Source organism: Colletotrichum siamense, assembly GCF_013390195.1.
Source record: "Colletotrichum siamense strain Cg363 chromosome Unknown KSG_Cg363_contig10, whole genome shotgun sequence".
Lineage (NCBI taxonomy): Eukaryota > Fungi > Ascomycota > Sordariomycetes > Glomerellales > Glomerellaceae > Colletotrichum > Colletotrichum siamense.
The window spans coordinates 1216567-1230052 of record NW_023501023.1 but is presented as its reverse complement, the minus strand read 5'-3'; the positions used below and the strand labels follow the sequence as shown (position 1 = coordinate 1230052).

Below are 13486 nucleotides of genomic sequence, written 5' to 3'. Positions count from 1 at the left end.
AAGAGAATGTTTCACAGCAATTTCAAGTGCCAGAAGTTCAGTATTGCTGTGATTGATCCTGGTGGATCTATTGCATAGGTACATCGCCGCGTGCAGATCTGATCTGTTGCGCAGGCCAGCGTATCAGCTCCAGATACTCCGGCGGCAGATGCGCCTCTATCACACCCAGAATAGCCTCCGGTACCGATTCGCTTCTCAGCCAGTGCCTCTGATTCACGCGGCTTATCAGGACACACCAGAACGCCATCATGACCAGAGTTTCAGGGCGCTTGCGTTCAGTCATATCTTTCAAGAACTCCTCGGATGCCGCGCCTCCAAACATCATTGCTGAGACCTTACACGAGGCATCGCCGGCTTTCCCAGCTATTTTGAAGCACTTTCTCAACAGCTGGAAGTCCTCCTCGTACAGAGGTCTTGGGTCTGTTCCATGCGACAGAACTGACAGTTTTGCCTCCATTGACTGAAGTTCTGGCTCCCACTCAGGTCTTTCTGGAGACGGAGGGCTGACGGACCATGTATCCAAAGACGACTGTAGCACCGTCCAAGATGTGCTCGCTTCTAAAGGGCCTCTCAGCTGGCGGACGAGCGTTGCGCAGCCACGGACAGGAAAGATCCATTCAGGAGACCCGGGAGGGTCACTGTTGAAAAGGAGTGAAGAAGGGTCTTCGAATGAAGCGAAGTAGTAGTTGGACATGAGCGCCGAGCAAGCGAAGAGGGCGTGCACTTGGTGTGCTGCCACTTCCGGGGACAACGCATCGCGGAATTGGCTAAAGGCTTTGGCTTGGTGGCCCCATGCCATGCGCTGGTAGTCGATCGAGCTGCTGGGGTTGAGATGATGGAGATGGATGGCCGATACAGCTAGGACTTCGTGCAGGAGGTAAGGAAACTTGGGTGCCAGGTTGGGAAGGTCTGACTTCCATGACATGAGCAGCGCCTCATTTTTGAGAGCAAGACATGGAAGTGTCGTCGTCAGGAAGTGATTGAAAAGAGCAAAGTCAGAAGCTTCAAAGGCGTCGATGGGGGTTGAAGGGCTGCTGCTGTCGACGGGTTTAGAGGCTAGAGAATGGAGTGGAGGAGTGGTTAAAGTGGTAGACTCTGTTGACAGGCTGCAGGCCAACAAGAACTTGTTGCAGCGGCCACATGGAATCTGTTCGTCGCACTTATAGATGCGTATGTCAGAGTCATTGAGGTGAACCTGGGTTCTGAAGTGATGCCCGCAACCTGCTCACCTTGATTTTCTTGGCCTTGCATTCCTTGCACCCGTTTCGTGACTTGGTATGTGCCCTACGAGACTGGCCCATGTTCTTTTCCAGTTATTACCGCGCTAGAAGTCACACAACTACCATCGAGAGCGTTCGAATAAAAGCAGTCTGTTGTCAAGTGAAGTTGGCCTACAAAGCGTCGCTGACAGTGACAATGTGCTTATGAGATTGCGTCAGCGGCGCTTACCTCACAATAAGACACCTTTATTTATTGCTTCGTGACCAATGAGAACAAATCTTGAGCAGCTAAATCTGGGCCTGAGTCTATCTTGTGGCCGTAGCTGAAAGAGGCAAAGTCCGATAAGTGAAAATGGATATCAAAAGCTGACAGTAACGAAAGTCCCTACTAGCTACATCATCGTAATAAATGCATCCCAGTCTTACTTCCGCTCGTAGGCCTGTTGCTCCGCATCTGCCGGCCGTGTCTGCCATCCTCCGTTGACAACAGCCTCCTGATCGAGCTTCTTGACATTCCTGGCCAAAACACCGTTGATCACGAGGATGAGCGTGGCGGCCAGCTCTTCAAAGAGGTACAGCCACACCTTCACCATCACAGAACCGGTCGCGGCGCTGAGTGAACTGTTCTCCGACGCGACGTAGGCCAGCGTCGCGATGACTCTCACGCCCACAAACGGCACCGCGAAAAGGACCGCTGTGAGGAGCATGACGGCTGCCTTCTTTTGAGGGCGGCCGTCACTGCGTATGTAGCCTTGAAAAACGGTGAAGGCGGCGCCTGCAGCGAGAGCTACCCAGCTGAGGAAGAGAATAACGGCGCCGACCTTGGCGAGGGTCCAGCCTTTGGAAACGTCGTCGGGAGATGCGTGGTTCATGAGGCGGGACATGCCGATCGCGATGAGAACGACACCGAGCATGGTGAACATGTGGAACATGAGGACGAAAATGAGGTCTTGCTTGTGATTTGCGCTGCGTCTAGAGGAGCTGGTGAAGTAGAACCGACTGTAGAATGCAGCGTTAGGTTTGCGCCAAGGCCTGATATGCTGAGATGGAATACTAACGCTTCATGTAGAACACCAGAAAGTGCGAGTAGCAGAGGTGACAAGCCGACACTGGAGACGATTGTGGCGCCGCTGCTCTCAGGGTCGCCCAAGGCCATGCCGGAGCCGATGATCTTCAAACTGCAAAAGATGAAGAGGTAACTCCATCCGAGAATTGCCCATCCTCGTACGCCATGTTTGAAAGTGACGAACAGTGTAGGGAGTGAAAGGGTGATGAAGATGATGAGGACAGCGAGGGAGTATTTGTCTGAGACGGCCATGTCGTCGACTTGTATTCGGAGCAGTGCGTGGATTAAAGGGTGGATTTGGCGAGAAGGAAGTTGAAGCTTAGTATCAATAAGGCTGGAATAGTCGATGATTGTATGTTACCCAAGACTGAGAGAGAACTTTTGGAGTTGATGTGGGATCAAAGGCTTTCCGACATGAGGAAAGCCAAGACTCTTATATCTTTTTAGTTGAGCGCAGTAGCTAAGTGAGTGAGAGACAAGGCTCTGATGCACAACGAACAAGTTGCTTGCCGATCTAGATGCGTTTTGGTATATCACGTAAAGCAAGGCAACAGCCAACAGCCCCCCATCACTGCCTCACGATACTCCTGCTCGACACCAATTCGATGCCTGACGCGGGCAATGTGGTGCCTTACGCGGAGACACCAGATCCATTTCAGCCCTAGCTGACGGCTGACGCAGTCGAGTGCTGCGGTCAAAGTTGGGGACAGATCTGCGCTGCGGAAAGGCGACAGCGAAAGCAAAAGGGACTTTGGTGTTGAGAAGTGTCGATTCGCGAGAAAAGACGGGGCCTTGGCATGAGCTTAGCATTAGTCTACCCGTTTTCCCAAAGGGTCTGAAGCCGCTTAGGCGGTTTCCTGCCTGAGACGGTCGTTTGGATGCCTTATGCGGTCGCAAAGCGAGCAAAGCGACGAGAGCGATAAGCAACGCAGAAGGTGGCGCATGGCGGCACACTAGCGCGGGCAGTCTACACTGCCCAGTTGAGCAGTCACAGCGAACATTCGTTGGTTGTGACGTTTTCTCGAATTCCAAAGTGCCTTTGAACGTGACTTGGATCAATTGTTGCTAAGTGAGAGGAAAGCACTCAGTTCCATATGTCTCTCCACATCTCCTTGAAACCGTAATGAGGAGCTTTCGAATCGTAGATCTTGGCGGTCTTGCCCTCCTTACTAAAACGATCGAAGATAGCCGCCGGTCCAGCGCCGGCCGAATCAAACATTGGCTTGACAGGCCTTGTCGCCCTCTCTCTGATGGTCCCAGCTACTTGTGGCGCGACGTCGGCGTAACACGCACTGAGCTCACGCTCCAGTGAGAAGTACGGTTTCTTCGCCAGCTCTGGTGCCATGAGGTTATATGACCGCGTGATGGCGTTCATGTTCTCGATAGCGAGGGTCATGTACGAGCGTTCGCTCTCAAGCCAATCCGAGTCGCGAAACGGTGCTACCGGAGGCCTGGGGGACTCCTTCGTAGCCGTGACAGCTGCATCTTTGGCTGCCGCATCCTCTGCCGCCTGTTGCCGCATCTTAACCATGACGATGTCATCCGTCGAGTTTGTAGGCACTGAGATACTGTCGCTGTTCCTCTTGCGCGGGTTGTGCAGCTCCTCAGCGCGTGCATAGTCTTCGGCTTTCTGCATCTGCTCCTCGAGGCTGCCGCCGCGAGAGGAAATCATCCTCGCGACATGCCGCCGCCAATCGTTCCTTAACCTTGCTCTGAAAGCGCCCGCAACCTTTGCCAGCTCTTGCTGCTTCTCAATCCAAGGTGGAACAATCTCCTGCCTCTTGATCATCTTGTTCATGATGTACTCCGTTGTATCAATGAACGGATTATCCGCTCTAGTATCTCTCTCGACGCCCTTGCCGCGAGGGATGTTCTTGAACTGACCGAGGGCAATAGCGTTTTCTATCCTCTCGTTTGCTAGTGCAGCCAGCCCAGATATGGTATTCGGCATAGCTCTAGCCCCTGGCTCGAACCGCTCACGAAATGTCTTCCTCATCTCCTCCCGCTCGGCATCGCTGAGCCCATTCTTCTCCTTCATCCCCATACCGGTATACGTCGACGCTCGTTCGCGTGCATTGGCAGCGCGCTGGCCAGCGTTGACTTTCGGTTCTCGCCGTATCCGCATGTCGACTGGCGGGATCTGGTATTTTCCCCGCAGCTCGGGCTTGAGAGGCTTCCTCGCATCATTCAGCATGCGAAGGGCAGTGTCGGATTGCGATTCCTCGCCAGTCCAGGGCTGCGTTGTCGCCATGATTCGGGTCCCTTCAGCGGCAGAAGTAGGCATCTCGGCCTCGGCAAACGCGGACGCAAAGTCGGATCTGAACTTGGCTGTTTGAACCTTGTCGAGAAGCTTCTCCTTGAGCTCTTGATCAAACCCCGCATCCTCGACTGCTCGTCGTCCAGCACGGCCTCCCGTCAACAGAGCTTCCTCGGTAGCTTCCTCCAGTCTGCGTGACATAGCACCCTTCTCTTTAGGGGGCCCATCTTGCTTCTGTTGCGTCTCGGCAGCTTCGGTAGCTCGTTCGGAGGAGTAAAATCGCGGGGCAACTCGGATTCTAGGCTCGATTCGGTTCGTAATTCGAAGGCAGCGTCCGCAGACGAACGACTTTCTCGTAAATCTAGTCGCCATATTTCCAGTTCCACGCACCAACAGGCGTCAGCAGTATGCGCATGGTCGGTTGAGAGATGGAATCGCGAGGGGGCGACGCGATGGTTATCGTGATGTCAATGAAAGGAAAGAAAGTGGCGATTGACGGAGTTAAGCACTGGCCAACCACCATCTACCCGCAGGACCCACACAAGCTCCGTCGGAGCTGGTCGCTCACGGACCCATAACTCCGGCCGATGAACGCCGGCAACATATTTTCAATAGGAAAGCTGTCCACCCTTCTCTCCTATTGAGAAATAGCAGAGCGCTAATCATATGTCATATTTCTCACAATATTGAAGATATCAAGTCTGCAAATGTGAACAAAATTAGAAAGAAGCCTCTCAACTCAATGTGTTGCGTCAGCAAGCCAATTGTCCCAGTCCTGAAGTGCAATCGGATCCATATCTTCTCCCAAAGTGAACCAATTCTCATCCTGGAAAGCTTCATTGACGGCTCCAATATTTGGAGGATGCCGGAATGAAGGATCGACATCGCCTCCAGAAACCATCTTCATCGTATGTTGTGCCAGTTTCTCAAAGATCTGGCGGTATGGAGACTCAGGATGCCAGTCCTCTGCGATGGCGAGGACTTTGAGGCACGCTTCAAAAGTTGCCGAAATGTACATCTCTTGAGCTTTTTCGCGAACTCGCTTCGACTTCCACAGACACCCAAGATAGGTAAGACCTGCTGAAAACAGCACATGCACCATGCTCCAAGTGATTTGGACAGCTGTCCCTTCGTGTACTTCTCTGAACAGGAAACAGAGCTTCGAGGAAACATTGGCGCAAGTTTCCATAGAATCTTCAATCTCAAGCTGCGTTTCGAGTCCTAGAGCAGACGAGCGGTCTGGCGTGAGACAGTGGCGGTGTAAAAGAAGTAGAGCGCGGAGATACTCAAGCTGAAACCATTTCCCAGAGGCATACAGAGATTGTGGATTCGTGATAGGGTCCACTTCATGGGTTTTCACTTCAGCGTACCACTCCTCCAGCTCCAGTTGAATCTCCTGGATGCGGTCTTTGTTATCTATGGAGCTCATTGTTCTGACGAGAGGCTGGACCTGCGGGTAGAGACAATCGCTGATCTTACTCCAAAGACGACGTAGTTTGATTGAATGTATGAAACCAGTCGAAAGTGTTCGAGAAGACGTGATGTCAGTCCGCGGAGGACGCAGAAAGCCGGTTGGCGTGATTGCTTCATCGTCAACGTCCATGGGAAGCTTAGTCCTTTGGTCAACCTTCTGATGTCCATAGCCATTCCCAAGCGGAACTTACGTCTACATAGATCGCGTCATCCGATATGCCCAGAGGGAGCCCCAACGTTAGTGCGAGGGCGTGATCAAGGTTGTACGCCACCCAAAAACACCGCTTCGACAGCTCTTATTCCAAAGTATTGGCGTTTCTGTAATATACCGCCGTGCGCTGATGCAATCCCATTTCGATACAATGACGAAGAGCCATGCCTACGGTTTTCCTGTTTCGAAGACTCGTTAGTTTTGATCATAAGTCGACGGAAATGGAGTCACAGTGAGTACCAAACACTGACGCCTACGGGAGACCGAATCGAAAACACTGCACAGCAAAGGACGCATTGAATCGAGGTTAAATTGTCCAAACTGAGCAATGAATCCATGTATTCCATGGCACTGCTATAATAAGCCTGTGGCCAGCACACCATTAGTCGAGAACAGTTTCAATTAGGGCGATTGACTCACCATAGCAATATCGTAGTGGTTTTGAACCAGTGCTCCAATGGCATGTACCTGCCGGGAGGAGGGGTACTGACTTAGCGATCTGCTTAAAAGAATGGGTAAGAAATGCTCTCACCATCAGAACGAAGAATAGAGACGACTCATCAACAAGAGTCTGGTCACCCTCGATATTGGCTCTCATGTAATGGTCCTCCCACTTCTGGAACGTTGGCTTGTGCAAGATCGGATATTGTGGATGAATATTTTCGAAATAGGTCTGAGACAGGTTGCCAGGAAAGCTCGGAGAGGGAAACCTCATTGAAGATCCATTGTTCCCTGCCAAACGAAGGGGCCCTGATACTTTACTACGGGTAACGATGCCCATCGCAGTGCTCACACTACGCGAGAAGCAAACTGTAGAAGAAGGCCCAAAATACCGTGATCTTCCACAAGGATCTCTTAGAGACATTGAAGTAGACTCCGATATGCCGGCATCGGCAGTAAGTCCAGTATCTGTCTTCTTCGTGAGAGGCCTTGAAGATGATGAAAGGCTGTCGAACGGCCTAGTGGGCTCACCAAATACTGAGACTTCCGTTATTGCCGGCGCACACACTGTATCGAAGCTTCTGATCTGGCCTTGAGGCTGTTGAGATGGATTGTTTTCGTTATGGGCTGCACCAGAGTCCGATGCATTGAGTAGTCCTTCGAGATAGGCCACGCGCTCCTCTAAAGACTTGAGATAGTCTCTTGGTCGCTGCTGGCCAGTCTCTGGGTCAACAACGACACAGTCTGTCTTTGCTTTTAGCTTCCATGCCGAAGACTGTCATCAAAAAGATTCCTCAATACCTTGTTCCGATCCAACGCAGTGACCGCATTTAGGGCTCTGGCCGTCGCACTTCACAGCCGTCAGCATGCTGTATCAACAAGTCGACAGCCTCCATGTCTGTGATCAATAAGACGAACCCGCAATCTCCTTTCTTTACAAAACGTGCACGCGAGAGCCGTCCGCTTGCCAACGCGGACACGTCTCGCCTTTCTGTTCATTTCCTATGAATAGACGTTGTTGGTGCGCACCTCAGCACGGCTTGCATTTCTGGCTGTGGGGTCGCGGGGTCCTCGGCATAGTCGTGTATGGAGGATTTGGAGTGGCCTTGCTTTACTTATATACCAAGTCAGGCAACTGTGGGGAAAATTGATGGTCCCCCATTGGCAGATTCTACACGTGCGACAACGACAAGCTGGGTAGCATAGTGTCGAGCTCTTCGCATGCCTCCAGCGAAGGCAAACTCGCGTCAGACATTATTTCACATCACAGCTGAAGTTACGACTCCGCATACATGAATAAGCATCACATGTAGTTAAGACAGGAGCTAGATATTGCCTTATAGGTTGGTTTGATGTTATCCTTATCTCAACCACACAACCAACATGTCCAAGTCGCCAAAAAGTGCTTTCCAGATGTCAATGAAGACGGAAGCCCATCTAAACCTCCATGATGACCCTTGCCGTGAACAAGGCTCATTTCTTCCCGTCTGCAAACTCCGAGTTGTTGCCCCTAATCCAGTAGGTACCTTAGTCAGTTATCGCCAAGATCAACCGTCCAAGTGTAAGGAAAAGTCTTACCTTGGTTCACAACTTGATTCATCGGCAGGTGACTCAGATCCGAAAATTACGGGCGTCTTCCCATGCTTGTAGGCATTGAACCACGGGCCTCTGAAGATGGCATCAATCTCTTCCACACTGAGGCCCGAAACTTCAGGAATCATCAAGTACACGTAGATAAGGGCAATGAAACACCACCCAGCAAAGAAAATGAAGGCGCCCCAATTGTGAGTGCTTGATAGAAGCGAAGGCAAGCTGAATTTGATGGCGTACAGAAACAACCAATGAAACGTCTGCCCAACAGCGCCGCCGAAGGACCGAATTCGGGTTGGCCAGAGCTCGCCACCGAAGACATATGGAAGGATGAAGAGGCCTGGCCGCAATAGACGGTTAGATGTTATCGCATAATTAAGCAAATTGTGGCCATGACTTACCAACAGCATATCCGAATGCGTGGACAAAGATGGCTGCAATTGCTGCCTCCGATGCGGACTGGCTGACTTGGCCCTCCTGATGGACCTTGACGAACGCGCCGATGTAGATGTGTGATAGCATTTGACATGTGATACCAATGAACAATGACTTCCTTCGACCAAGCAGATCGATAAAGAAGAAGGAAGATATCAGGCTAAACATCAGTTTCGAGAAACCATACATACCGCTCAAGAAGAGAGTGTTTCCAACTCCGCCCTCGACGCCAATGATCTTCATGATGGGGATGAAGTATGAAGTAACCGAGTTTGCACCTGACATCTGCGCCATCGCATACGATACCAGCGTCTGTTGGAGCCGTCGCAAGTTGGCCGAAACGGTAAAAGTCTCTTTCGCAACCTCTTGCAGCGTTGGACGTCGCCAGAGAGTCCCATCCTCGGTTCCATTCAGAGCCGACGAAATTGAATTTCTCATTTCTTGAAACTCTGCCTCCACTCGTGGGTGATCAGCTGGTAACCCGCGGACCTGTGATAAGGTTGACAGGGCCTCCTCTGGACGGTTAGCTACCAAAAGCCACCGAGGCGATTCGCAAGCAAAGAAGCTGGCAAAAACGGTGAGTGCCATAAAGATGGCTGGTGCAAACCAAACAACCTGGTACTGCAACCGGATTGCGGGCAGATGAAGGTAAACACCATAGACGGAAAAGGTTGCCACAGTCAGGGAAATGCCCATGGTTACGGCATACCACGAGGTGAGTAATCCGCGAATCTCACTTGGGGCAATTTCCACAATGGACATGGGCCCAGTTACAGAGAGCGCGCCGATGCCGCTTCCACAAATGATACGAGCCGCGTACAAAGCCGGCAATCCTGGTGCAAGGATAGCAACCAGCTGTCCGATGATCCAAATGGAAGTGTAGAGGCGAAAAGACCAGAGGCGGCCAATGTGATCGTTCGTAAAGTATGAGGCTGCTGCGCCAAAGGCATAGCCGATGTAAACGATAGATACAAAGTTTTGGATCTCATCGGCGTTGGAGCCAGAGCTGATGTGAAAATGTTGCTGGAAGCCTGGGAGAGAGGGCAAAACAGAGGAGGAACCCTGGTCCCAAGCTTCATTCGCGAATAGCTTGTTAGTTGTGATGCACTGGTTCATGCAATACTTGGCGGAAGACTTACTTGGCGGAAGACCGCTCATGGCATAGACCGCGGATGAGAATAGCAAATTGCGGTTCGAGATGACCGCCCTCGGAGCGCTATGCAGAGCCTGCAAAAAGGCCCTTACTTGCGTCAAACGCTGAAGGTGACTATTCAAGCCCATTGTTCGGATGAAATCTAGGCCTTGATTTGATAGGCGTTTGTATGATTTGATGTTCCAGAAGATTGAGCTGCAGACCAGATGCTTTGGGCGCATAGCCGCTTCCATTTGTAATTTGTATTAACAACTCATTGAGGCAGCTATGGCTTACACTTTTCAAGTCTATGATTTGCCATTATCCTCAAATATCCGACCTTGGCAGGGGGGATGGCATCCAATCCGTGTGTCAAGTGATACTGAATCCAGGGAAATACGAACAGCCAATGATGTTCAGGGGAGCTACGGCAGTCTGCAGGGACGACTGGCTCAAATCAGGTTTTTTATTAGGTAGGCACCTACCGTACTATAGTAATATGAAGAGGGTATTAGCATACTATTTTAATTAGATAAAATTTACTAATTATAGTACTTTAACCCTACTTATAAAAACCCCTTACCTATAGCTACTTACTTAGAAACTTCTTCTTCTTTTTTTTTCTAGGTATTACCCCTATATATAAGTATACACCCCCCCCCTTTATATTTCCTTTTTTCTTATATTCTTCTATTATTTACTTTTTATATTTTTATATAATTATATATAGATATTAACATATTTATATAGAACTATTTATAATACCTCCTAAAATTATAGTTCTATCTATTATTAATAATATAGAGCTACTTTTAAATATACCTATAGATATACTATATAACCTTATATAAAACTACTATAGCCTAATTATAACTAAATAGTTACTTAAGAGTATATATATAACTTTATACTTATATATAGATATACTTACTAATTTTTATATTAGATATAAAATATATTATATTATTTAATATTTATAGCTATATTCTTAATGCATCTAAAGGTATATATTTACTTATAATTCTTATTTCTTCTATACTAATATATACTAAGTTTAGTAACTTATCTATATTTATAATAAAGAGTATATAAATAATCCCTTCCTTACTTTCAACACTATATATAGATAATATACTAATAGAGTTTATATATTTATTTATAGAAATATATTAAAAAATAAAGATATATATAAGACCTATCTTAATAATAATAGTCTATATACTAAGTATATCATATTTAATAATTATAATTACTATACTAACTACTATTATAATATATATAGTAAGGATTACTCTATAAAGAAGTATTATAAGTTATATACTCCTATATAAATACTTTAAGTAGTATACTAATTTATATAGATAAGACTAAGCCTAAGAGCGTTTTTTCAACCCTAACTAAAAGTAGCTATAAGTATATAGCTACTAATAAGCCTACTAGCACCTATAAGTAATTAAAGGCCTCTACCTAAGAGAGTATAGATATACTTAAGGCTAATATTAAAGCAGAGCTTGCTATATAAGCGCTTATAAAGTAGTTCTTAGCTAAAGCCTTCTATAATATAGTATATATACTTAATAAGCTTATAGATATCTATAATAAGATAAGTATAAAGGTTTTTAATCCTATATATAGGAATATATAACTAATTACTTATATATAGAGAAGTCTAAAGCTACCTAGGCTTATATATAGTTATATGCCTATAAATATAAGTATTCTAGTCTATTAGGTTTTATTTAAAGTTATTTAGGTTTAGCATAGTAAGTATAAAGTTATATAGTATTATATATAGGTATATAGATAAAGTTTAAAGCCTTATAATTATATGTATATTAATATATAACTATACTTAGCGTAGTAGTTATAACTATAACTTTACTATTCTATATATATTAATATAATATTATATATAACTATTTCTTTTTAATTATAAGCGTATTTATTTATATATAATAGCTTATAATGCCTTAAAAGTAAATTAATTTAGATTAATTCTAATTAGAAATTTCTATAAAGTTATAAGATAACTAGTTATATAATAAAATTATTATATATTTAATTTTAATATATTAGATTTAACTTTTAAAAATAACTTTTAAATAGTAATTTTAAAAATAGAACTTTTATTATAAATCCTATATAATCCTTACTCTAGAGTTACTTATTTATATTTAAGCGCTCTTTTTCTAATAATATTTTATTAATTTAAGTATTATTTATACTCTTTAAAGTAAAGGGTTTATAATAACTCCTATTAGCTTTATAGACTTATATTAGAAGAATAGTATATATTAATACTAAAATATAGAATAACTTATAGCTGCAAAAGTTTATATAATTATATTCTTCTAATTATTAACTTAGGAAGTATATATAGCGCAAAAGTATAGATAAAAATATCTCTATATATTTATATACTAATAAGGTTATTTTATTAGCTATAATATCCTCTATAAAGTATATTATAAAGTCTTTCCTAATAATATTACTACTTATTTATAAGAGATATAATATAGATAGAAAGGTTAGATAATACTTAGCTTAAATTTTATTTAGTTACTTAATATATATAATAAATTACTTCTATATAGCTTTAAGATCTATATAGGTATTAATACCTATTCTTAATTTATTATATAGTTTTATATTAAGATCTTAGTATATATATCTTATAATATAATAGCTTAATATCTTAAAGTTATTTTAAAGCTTAGCTATATACTTTTAATTATTTATTCTAATTATAATATTAAGACTATAATTATAGCTAGAACTTATTAGTCCTTATTATCTTTATATAAGAAGATATAAAATAGTAAAGAAGTTTCTATTAAATTTTAAGATTATTAAATCTTTAGAAAAAATATTTATAACGTTAAGATTAAAAGTTAGTAAGAGCGCTTATATTAAGTATTATCTATCTTTTAGTAAGTATATATATTTATTACTTATATTTCTAAAGATTATATTAATATTATCTAGGAATACTTTAGTTTATTATAAAGGTATAGCTTATTTCACTTAGAATTAATTACTAATTATATTATAATATTATTTATTTTTATACTACTTATCTACTAAGACTTTACTAACTTTATATATATATAGAATTCCTATTATATTTATAAATAATATAATTATTCTTATATACTTAATAGCTAATTATAGTATCTATTCTATTAACTAAATCTCTAAATAATATAAGACTACTTATAGCTAATTAACCCTAAATACTTATAGATTATATAAGAAGCTTTAAGCTATAACTAAATTAATTTAGATACTTATTTATATCTAAGTATAGTTATACTTTATTAAAATATCCTATATATAATACTTAATCTTCTTAATAGTAGGTATTTAAAAGAGAATATAATAAAGTTTCCCTAACTTAAGTAGTATCTCTTTTTATAAGAGAAGTTATAATAATATTACCTCAATAAAAGCTTACTTAAACTTATACTTCTTAATATACTAAGTAATAAGATATAATAACTTAAAGAGTATTTACTATTAAAAAGTATTAATATTAATAATCTAGTATTAGAAGAGATAGAGAGTAAACTTAATAAAAAGAGGGGAGATTAAAGTAAAAAAAGAAGTTTAAGATATTATATCTCTATATAAAAGGGATTTTTTTTAATTTTTAGTCTTTCTA

The 13486-nt window shown here is 43.6% G+C and overlaps 4 protein-coding genes across 4 annotated transcripts; all 4 read right to left on the bottom strand.

Moving 5' to 3' along the window:
* Positions 1–67: 67 nt before the first annotated feature.
* CGCS363_v014249 (uncharacterized protein) lies at positions 68–2538 on the bottom strand (the record flags this gene model as incomplete). The annotated part of the gene is made up of 3 exons (XM_036646098.1): positions 68–1037; positions 1647–2219; positions 2279–2538. The coding sequence occupies 3 exons, from the start codon at positions 2536–2538 to the stop codon at positions 68–70; spliced, it is 1803 nt and encodes a 600-aa protein (XP_036487921.1).
* Positions 2539–3370: 832 nt separating this feature from the next.
* CGCS363_v014248 (uncharacterized protein) lies at positions 3371–4915 on the bottom strand (the record flags this gene model as incomplete). The annotated part of the gene is made up of 1 exon (XM_036646097.1): positions 3371–4915. One exon carries the CDS (start codon positions 4913–4915, stop codon positions 3371–3373), a length of 1545 nt encoding a protein of 514 aa, XP_036487922.1.
* A 367-nt stretch (positions 4916–5282) lies between these two features.
* On the bottom strand, positions 5283–5972 carry CGCS363_v014247 (uncharacterized protein; the record flags this gene model as incomplete). The annotated part of the gene is made up of 1 exon (XM_036646096.1): positions 5283–5972. One exon carries the CDS (start codon positions 5970–5972, stop codon positions 5283–5285), a length of 690 nt encoding a protein of 229 aa, XP_036487926.1.
* A 1049-nt stretch (positions 5973–7021) lies between these two features.
* qutD-4 (Quinate permease) lies at positions 7022–9974 on the bottom strand (the record flags this gene model as incomplete). The annotated part of the gene is made up of 6 exons (XM_036646095.1): positions 7022–7174; positions 7237–7412; positions 7470–7518; positions 8297–8598; positions 8660–9766; positions 9833–9974. 6 exons carry the CDS (start codon positions 9972–9974, stop codon positions 7022–7024), a joined length of 1929 nt encoding a protein of 642 aa, XP_036487929.1.
* Positions 9975–13486: the final 3512 nt, after the last annotated feature.